The 10,362-nt window shown below is 34.9% G+C and overlaps 1 protein-coding gene across 1 annotated transcript; it reads left to right on the top strand.

The window, feature by feature from the left end:
• The first annotated feature begins 7,594 nt into the window (after positions 1-7,594).
• Positions 7,595-8,989, top strand: LOC149156869 (uncharacterized). The gene is made up of 3 exons (XM_089445330.1): positions 7,595-8,469; positions 8,578-8,654; positions 8,738-8,989. The coding sequence occupies exons 1-3, from the start codon at positions 8,358-8,360 to the stop codon at positions 8,927-8,929; spliced, it is 381 nt and encodes a 126-aa protein (XP_089301456.1). The 5' UTR covers positions 7,595-8,357; the 3' UTR covers positions 8,930-8,989.
• Positions 8,990-10,362: the final 1,373 nt, after the last annotated feature.

The following is a 10,362-nucleotide window of genomic DNA, read 5'->3' as shown; positions in this document are numbered from 1 at the left end:
CTGTGTGGTATATAGCCCCCTGAGGAAGGTCAAAAGGTTTCATTTTGTAAGCACCACTTCCTTAATTGGAACTAGGAGGTCGTTTCATGTCATAGTGACACTTGTCTCATGTTTACCTTGCCAGTCTTGTGAAATTGGGTAAATGTGGGAGGAGGCATTACATAAATCTTCTTTAAATGTGCTAGACCTAATTTATCTTAAGCCAATAGAAAATTCTTTCATCAACTTATCACAATAATTTTTTTCTATATTTTCAAGCATTTGAAAATTAATTTAATTCTACCTAAATCAAGCACATACAAAATAATTACAATACTAGAGGATATATACCTAGTTCACACTTGACTACATATATCAAATCAATTATTCCAAACATTCTAAGCCACCTAATGGTGTACAGTATACCAATCATAGTTTCTTCCTTTGTAATCAAAAGAAAATAATGGATATAACGCTAAAGAAAATCCATGTTACAAATCTCTATCCATTTAACTTTAATTACATACAATCAATCCTCTTTAATCATGTCTATCATATCCCATCAAAACAATTTGTTCATTCTAACCAAAAGAATTACTTAGCTCATATATATACGTTAGTATGGATTCCACACCCATACATTAGCTCATAGATATATTCTAGTATGGATTCCACAACCATACATAACTTAATGAAAACACAACCTTAAGTTTTCCTTAAAATGGCTTCCACAACCATTCACACACAAGTAATTTAATCCTCTTGTTTATTAGGGAGGTCATACCACAACCTAGTATTTTAATAATTTCAAGTTATTTGATGCAAAATGTCAACCCAAAATACACAAATTAACAACTACACAAAATCATCTAAAATAAATCATAGGAATTCCATTCTTACTCGTTAAGGGTGCGTTTCCAAATCATATTTTAACACAGCACATGCATTACTCATGAATCTACATTCACAGTTAAAAATCACATCCTTCAAGGTAACTTTTGTTAAGTTTCCATTAGTGTAGATAATAAGAGAGTCAAAATTAACATGATGAACTCAATAATCACGTTAATTGAATCTCAACCTTACACTTGTTACACATTCCCAAATAATACACACCAAATTCATCATACTATAGTCCAGATTAAGCCAATATTTTTCTTGGTAGATACAATTTCAACTAGTAAAGATGGAAACCACACCCATATCACATTGATAATGATGCATTAAACATGTATGCAACCATGAATGCACTCCACATATCTCGCTCACCCATTGCCAATAAATCCATTCACATGCTTGGGTTTAGCTCCAACTTCTTAAGTACATCCTATTCTAGCATGTCTTTAAGTCCCTCAAGCATATTTCTAATTATTTGTCTTAACAAATATATAAAGGAATATAAGAAAGCATTGTTTTTCTTTCACGAGTTTCTAAATGACATCATAATAAAAATATCCCCTATGCAACCAATATTCTTCCAAGTCAACAAGAAAAATCAACATTCATACATCATCAACCTACAAGCAAGCATGTTGGCCCATTAGGCCCTAGTGTTGTAACCTAGCTATGATACCATATGTAAGGTCCCATCTTACCAGCCATCAGTATTATAGAGAAATATTGAACACTGATACTCAAAATGTGATATATATATATATATATATATATATATATATATATATACACAAGACATCAAAGTTAATGCAGGGCCATCTTTTCTCATTGGTATCATTTATAGGACACACTAAATTCTACTAACTAACCCATGGTAGTTTTAATCTTATCATCAAAGCTACAAGGATAATGTTTTCATCAAGGTCCAAAATTTATAACCATAATACTTTCTTCTCAAGTTCAAAAATCACATTTAAAAGAAAGAGTCTTTAGTGGGATGAATAAATATCAAACTTTACGAACCATAATTTCCAACCAACTAATTTTTAATTCTGTTACAATTAAATGTTTTCAAGAGTGACTAATTTGATTTTATTATAAATAACATGCCTATGAATTCTTTGCTTAAAAGGATAATTCAACTTCTATAGGAGTGGTATCCAATAATTATGAATTCATATGTAAGCTAACGTTACAATAATTCACTTACCCAAATTTGACTTCATGAGCATGAATTTTAACTCAATAGAATTATCACGCATATTCATTGAGACATTTCCATAAACACCTTGGTTACAAATCCTAATTTCACTTAGGCATTTTTATAGACAATTCATAAATATAATTAGCTACAACCATTGAGGCATTATGAAAAACAATTTGCAAGCATGCAATGTACAACCATTGAGGCATTTTAACAAATAGTTTGCAAGCATGCAATCTAATGCCATTGAGGCATTTTAACAAATAGTTTGCAAGCATGCAATGCACAACCATTGAGGCATTTTGTCAAACACTTGACAACCATAATACCTTAACTAAATTCCATAACAATTAGCTAACATGAATCTAAGATTTTAACATGTCTTCAATGATTATCAACATGTATATTATTACATAACCTCATTTTTCATTGTCTCACAGTAATGCCAATAATTCTTGAATTGAACTTAACACACAAGTAAAACTACCAACCATCTTCATTGATGCATTTCTACAAACACTTCAGGAACATGAATGACTACAGAAATTGGGGAAATTTTACAAATAGCTTGCATCCATGCAAGCTACAACCATTGGAGAATTTTGACAAACAGTTAGCGGTCATGAAATAAATTGCCATAAAGATGTTTAAACTATCAGAGTATCAACCATTGATACATTACAAGAAAAAATTCAAAGTGCATGAACCATATTAGTGTCATCAATATAAATCAACAGGTAAATCAAAGATTGAAAAATTTCTGCAAAACCAAACAATAGGCAATCCACACAAGGCAACTACAAATCTACAAAATTGACAAGAATAGAAAATTAGAATCTGAAAAACTTTTTTTTTGCAATCAAAGTGGGGGTTACATGGTCATATGGTATGGATACCCTTAAAACAACAACAAAAAAGGATCCCTACTATCTCATTTACCAATTTTGTCAAACACTTGGAATGAAAACTTCATATACAACTTTACATGGAGAAAGACAACCCACATTTACGCTATTATGAGTTGTTCATCAAATTTTCAAACCACCATATGAGTTCTATATACCTATACTTGATTAAACATTGTATAGCCTACAAGCTACTTCCCTTGATATAAATTGACAAACTTATTGCAGTTATTGTTACAACATATGGCAGCTTTGAATGCTACAACCATTACAACCTTCTGTCAATTAGTTTGCAACATAAATATAACAAAAAACTACATACAATAAACTGTAGCCATCAAGGAATTTCTTCAAACATTTAGTGTGCAACCTTTTATACACATATAAGTTTCAACCATCAACCCAATTCACAATAAAAACCATGCAATAAATTTCTAAAAGGCATAATAAAATGATATGAAACATAGAATATTGGCTTCAGATAATATATATGACTTGATTGGAGAGTGATTGTATTAATTTTCTCAATTTCGCAATTTTTACAATGTTCTTATACTGAGTGGAACATGATCATAATTGATTGATTCGAGAGTGATTGTATTTATTTCCTCAATTTCACAATCTTTACGATGATTAGAACATCACATAGATTATCATCATAATAATTTATTATTATTAATTACTAAATAATTATTCCTTTTTATATTCCTTTTTAAATAGTTTATATAGAAACTTCCAATACTACCTAAATTATTTTAATACCGTTGTTTAACTTTTTTAACACACATGTGACCATCTTTACTGTAGTTAAACATTTCCAATTACATGATTTAAAAGTAATTTCCACTTTAACTGTGATTAGTGGAGATTAGTGGTTTTCCCTTCAGAAATCATGTTTGTAATTAGTGGTTTCCCTAACTAAGTGTCAAACTTAACATGTGATTTTTTAAATCAAATAAGACATGCAGTTACATAGGTTTAGCATGTTCTATTTCAAATCAACACATTAGATGAGAGTACTAAGATTGTTATTGCAATGAGAGAAGTGAAGTGCATTCTACAATCCAATATTGAAGACCTTGCAGCATGTGACATTAACATTAGTGTATGTATACTTAATGTAATTCATTATTATTTTTTTCCAAGGAAAAAAAGCGAACTTTTTATTAAAAAAAAATAAAAAGTTACAAAGCATATGCATTAAGCATTCAATTTGGCTGTGTGAAAGAAGATCATACAGCTCGCAATGTACATTACTGCCTAAAAGCAGAAAGAGAAAGAGCTGCTCCAATTTTCTGGAGAGCAACCTAAAGGAAAAACATCTGGCCTAAGTCTTCCTGCCCTTCTTCTTCTCCACTTTTCGCCAACCATCCATGTTGGGGGTGGAGTCAATAACGGCTAACTGGTTTTCCGTCATGATCATTGGTTTCTCCTTATCTGAATCCGATCCTTCAGGGCTGTGACTTCGTTTATTACCACTTATTTCCAGCTCAAGCTCTTGTTCCTTTTCCTCATTAATCTCCTTGTCCTTATTGTCCTGATTTTTATCCTTTTCTATTTTTTGTTCTTTTTTTGCTGTAGATGCCTTCTTAAGTGCGACGTCTATATTCTGCCATCCTTTCAGCTTCCTTTGTTGTTGCTTGCTCTTCTTGAGGCTTGGACATGCATTGTACAGATGAGCTGTTTTTTGACATCCCCGACATCTGAAAGCTGTATTCTCATAGTCCAAAGATTGTTTCCACTGTGTATTATTGAAATTCAGGATGATGCTCTTAGGTAGTCCTCGGCTGAGATCTACCTCGACACATATTCAGGCAAAAGTAAATATTCCTTTTATGTGTCTCCCTCCATCTATCTTTAATATTCTCCCCAGGGTATTTCCAATTGCAGGACCTTTGAAAGCCAAAAATGTAATGGCAGATTATGCATCCTAACCCATACTGACATCCTTGATACCACCATGGTGTTAGCATCAAATTCAGGAAACCAAGGGGTAATAAATAGTCCAGCACTGCCCCAGAACCATGGCCCTTGGTTGAGAACTGTTTCCTTTTCTTCCTCTGTATCAAAACATACTATAAAAAACCCTTTGGGGTATAGGTAGATTTGGCACTTTTTTGTCCAAACTGAGTAGATCCATTGATACAATGCATCAGTTCTAGGCCAAAAGCCATTAAATCTACAAATAACTGCATTTTTTTGTAGATCTGAATAAATGTTTTTTACCTCTGGTATTTCGACGGAGATGGATGGGCTCTCCGGCATTTGATCTACAATGTACTGCCCTGGAGGTTCAGTGACAGTTGTGGTGGTTTTTCCTTTGCCCTTCACTGCTTCCTTAAACAACCCTTTGCTTTGTGAGCTAGTTCCAGCGTTTTCGGCTCCTCCTCGTAATCTCAAATTGAGAAAGATTGTGGAGCCTGGCTTGATGTTGTATTCTTGTATGGTTCTGCATTCCTGTAATGATCTGCCCTCATTTAATAGGTGTTGTTCCTCAGCTGGGTAGCCAGTTTGATCGGCGATATTGTTCTTCAGATCTGAAACCCTGTCGCTGTCATATGTCTAGATCACGATTGTGGTTCCTTTTGGCGTCTTAACAAAGATTTGAAACCCTGACCTAGCACTCTGGGTTGGCTCAATTCTTGTCGGATCTGAGCCATTCAACTCCGTATCCGAGAGAGGTTCCAGATAAAACCCTGGGTCGAAAGAAACTTCGCCCGCGCTCTCCATTTTTTCCTTTTCACTTGGACAGAGGGTTGACTTGGCGCGTGCATGCCTCCAGATTTGGGCTTGGGATGGGCCTTCCAGTCTGTTGTATGCCTGATTTGTCAGATTGAAGGTGGATCTGAAGAGAAAATTCCTTTCCATAGTAGAAAGGATCTGCCCAGGTCCATACAAAAGCCATGCAGAGGCAACGTTTTCAAACTCGGGTTTTGTATCGGCAATCAACCACTCACAGGGTAGGGTGATTGTCTCAGGTGTGATATATCTGAGTTCGTAACTTTTCAAATAGTTCAGTTTGTTGGCTTGAAGATCCCCGCAGCCTCTCTTCGCCTCACAGTATTCTGCTTCGCGTTCTTCCTTCCCTTTGCTGTGCTTCCTTCTCAGAGACTCAGAGACGTCAACAGATCGCTGAATGGCTCGAGAGATAGATCCCTCTACAAAGAACTTGGATGCAGCTCCACCGATTGAGTTGCTTTTGCTCATTGACTCCCATCCCACGAAACCGGGTTGCAGAACGAGTGCAGACGCGTGATGGTTCATGGCTCGGACCTTGAATCGAAACCTCGGCTCTCAATCCATTAGTTTGTCACGAACTTGCCACAATTCATTTAATGTAATTCTTTATATAAAACTACAAATATAGTAATAATAAATTTAATATATATATATATATATATACATACATACATGAGCCCCAAGGGTTAGTTCAATTGGTCCAGTTCCGTTGCTAAGTACCTCGCTAGTTGGGAGGTCAATGTTTACTTAATGTAATTACTACAAATATAGTAATAATATATATATGTATATATATGTATATATATATATATATATATATGAGCCCCAAGGGTTAGTTCAGTTGGTCCAGTTCCCGTTGCTAAGAACCTCGCTAGTTGGGAGGTCACGGGGTCAAATCTCCTCCACGCCCTTGGGGCCAAGCCCTGCTTGTTTGGCTGGTAAGTAGATCCTTTCAGGTTGATCTGCCTAGTTTTTTCTATGGATGTAGCGGACATCCAGTGTCTCTAAACCACCCTTATATATATATATATATATATATATATATATATATATATATGATGAGGAATTGAGGAAATTATCTTTGGTGCCACTTCTAGTTGCTTTCATCAATAATAATAAGTCCATATTAATTTTGGATGTCTTAATCATAAAAAGATTTGCAATTCAATTATTTTTTGTTCCTCTCTATGTTTAATAGATCCAATGGTAAGATAGATCTATGTTGGTCATATAATTCAATGGGCTTGTGATCAAATTTAACCACCAAATTGACAAGGTTTTTCTTTAAATATGAATATTATCTTATAAAACACACTCATTTATATATAAAAATAATTGATTGTGAAGATTTATCTATCAAAACATAAGCATATAGTTTTTCAAAAATATAATGATTTTTATACCAAGTGGAACATGATCATAATTGATTGATTCGAGAGTGATTGTATTTATTTCCTCAATTTCATAATCTTTATAATGATTAGAACATCCACATAGATTATCATCATAATAATTTATTATTATTAATTACTAAATAATTATTCTTTTTATATTCCTTTTTAATGATTAGAACATCCACATAGATTATCATCATAATAATTTTTTATTATTAATTACTAAATAACTATTCTTTTTTATATTCCTTTTTAAATAGTTTATATAGAAACTTCCAATACTACCTAAATTATTTTAATACCGTTGTTTAACTCTTTTAACACTCATGTGACCGTCTTTACCGTAGTTAAATATTTCCAATTACATGATTTAAAAGTAATTTCCACTTGAACTAAAAAGTTGCTTTCCAAACCTCCGCATTGAAAATAGGTATGATGGGCACTCCAATAAGTTGATTCAATTTGCTCATACACCATTTTACCCATAAGGAAAACATACTGTAAAAAATCTCATTTGTAACCATGACTCCATTGACAGCTTTCCTTATTTGATCATACGGTCGATATTTAACCAGAAGAAATCTTTGCATTTCTAATCGTCAAAAAGTCTGATTCGATTTATATATAACACCGGAGGCCGAGGAGGTTGCAGCAGGCACTAATTCAAAGAAGCAATGATTGGAAGTATGAGTAAATGATAAGGCCTGCGTATCCTGTCATGTGAAACAGGTAATGGAATCTGGCTCACACAGCTCACTTCCTCGAAAATGTACACGGTAATCCCATAAGTCGCGTGCTGGATCTACGTATCTCGATCTCATCCGCGGTGGGCAGTTTCTTCTCACTCCAGGCGTGTCGAATAATATGTGCGAACATCATTGATATTGATAGGATGTGAGCTGTTTCTACAAAACACACCTCAGCTCAGCTCAGCTAATCTCATCTCATCTCATGGTTTAGGGGAGGGAGTGAGTGGAATTGTCTGCCACCACATACGTACGTGTGTGTGTGAGAGACGGAGTGGAGAGGAGACAATGCAGCCATCAATTCATCCATTCACGCCATCACCCCCGCCGCCACCCCTCACGATTCCCTCTCCTCCATTCATTCAATATGATAATTATCATCATATATTCCTTTCATATGATATATTCATGAATCTTCACCCTAAGAACCCAACAATTTCTTTTCTTCTACAGAGCCTTTTTTTACCAGTGGGTTTAATTCATTACAGAGCTCAACATGGCTGCTCCAGGATTAAAGTTCAGAGTACATTTGGTTTTCATGGCAGTAATGGTGCTCTTTCCTGCTAATTTATTTGTGCAGGGATTGAGGCCCAGCTTCATAACAAGAGGTGAATGAAATTATCTCAATAGTCAACACCTGCTCAGCTATGTTAATTTATGGTATTAGTGCTGTAGTTTTGAAATTAATATATATTTTTGGGCCATTAATTGTGCAGATGTTCAAAAAGTAATAGGGCCCATGAAGAGTACAGAGATGCAACAGCTGTCTGTGGTAACTCCACGGAGGAATCTGGTAAGCGCTCTTTAGGGTTTAGCTAGGGTTTAGAGTTTTGACTGAGCAGTGTTTTATGAATACATTTTTGGGTTTTTTTGCAGATGGTCCAGAGGATCAATGTGCAGGAAGTCCTCCTGGGAAAGCAGAAGGTCAATGCTGCTCTTCAGGGTTCGAGTTTGGAAATTGAAGATGGGGGAATGACAACAGCTTCCGCAAGGCAGGTCCCAACAGGCCCTGATCCTCTTCATCATAATGGCTCCCCTGCCAAGCCTGCATTTCCCCGGGTTCCTTGAGCAGCCCAGCCAGGCATTATTGATTACAATATGTGTTTGTAACAGTTATCTTCTGATCAATATATTCCAATGTCTTTTTATCGGTAGGCTGACCAGGAACAGGGGATTAATCAAGGGCAAAAGTGATTGTAAGGTTAATGTGTTTTGGAGCAGAGGTCTAGTTACTTATTGATAAAGTCTATGAGTGTGTAGCTTTCATGGCTGCTGCCTTCAGTTTTGGGGGATTGAAACCAGTTTTGTTTTTGGAGGTGGGAACCCATGAAGGAGACCTTAGTACCAACATACGCTGTAATATATATTCTATGTATGGAAGGAAAGATATTTACATTGTATATATATGGCAGACCTTTCCACTTTCAATGGAATTCTTTGTTTTGGTAGCTTATCATGTACAATATATGCTGTTGTGCCACCTGATAATGAATATTTCGATCATAATTTGCATCTGGCCTGATGCTGGAACCATATATATTCAGTGTGTATATATGAACAATTTACTCTTTGGCTTTTTCAATTTGGCAGATTTATACAGACATTCAGAGTAGTGTTAATATCTATATTAATATTGTTTTGCTGCCATAGCTTTTGGTAAAGCAAGTATGAAATATTCCTCAAGAGTCGTGGGATTGCTTGGCAATAAACGTGGCCCAGTGGAAGTGACAGTGGGATTGGAATTTGGGAGGCAGGAATGAATAGATGGTATCTCTGTTTCCACGATTCTTCAGGCGTAGCTTTCTCTGTCAGAAAGATCATTTTGTTTATGGTACTGAACTTAGAGGTTGACATTACGTTTGCCTCGAGGTTTGCACTCATTGTTTAGTAGCAGAGACCAAATTAACCCATGGTTTAAGAAGGTTTGAGGTTGAATATACTGAGTGCCAAAAACATGTAGGAACTTCTGGAGCCAAGATATGCAGCTTCCAGTTTCACAATTGCATGTTAAGAGGTGTTCTTGCAGGTTTAGGACTTTTCTTTTTCCTGTGCATCATTAATTAATGGTTTAGAATTATATTCCTTTTACTGCGATGGAGCAATTTATTTTAAAATATATTAAAAAGGCTGGATTACGCCACTTCAATATACATATACTTGATTGCAAGGAGGGGTGGATTGACATAAATGTATTCATTTACAGATATAAAAAGGAATATCTATTTATACAAATAACAAGTGTTAATGGATTAATTTCATTTACACACAATTGTGTGGATGAAGATTTTTATTTGAAATGCATAAAGAGATCAGTTTCACTTAAATCTATAAAAGGAGTTAAACTTTTTATATGTTAATAGATAACATCCACATATATAAATAAGAGTATTTCTTTATACATAAAGGAAGCACTAATGAATTACTTTCCTGTTATATATACAAAAGTAGTGGATGGATAACAGCATTTACAAATATAAGAAATGGATGGATCACTCTACTTA

Source organism: Pinus tabuliformis, chromosome 9, assembly GCF_031772625.1.
Source record: "Pinus tabuliformis cultivar Carrire ecotype Pingquan chromosome 9, CPIR1, whole genome shotgun sequence".
NCBI lineage: Eukaryota > Viridiplantae > Streptophyta > Pinopsida > Pinales > Pinaceae > Pinus > Pinus tabuliformis.
This window is presented reverse-complemented; position numbering and strand designations above follow the sequence as displayed.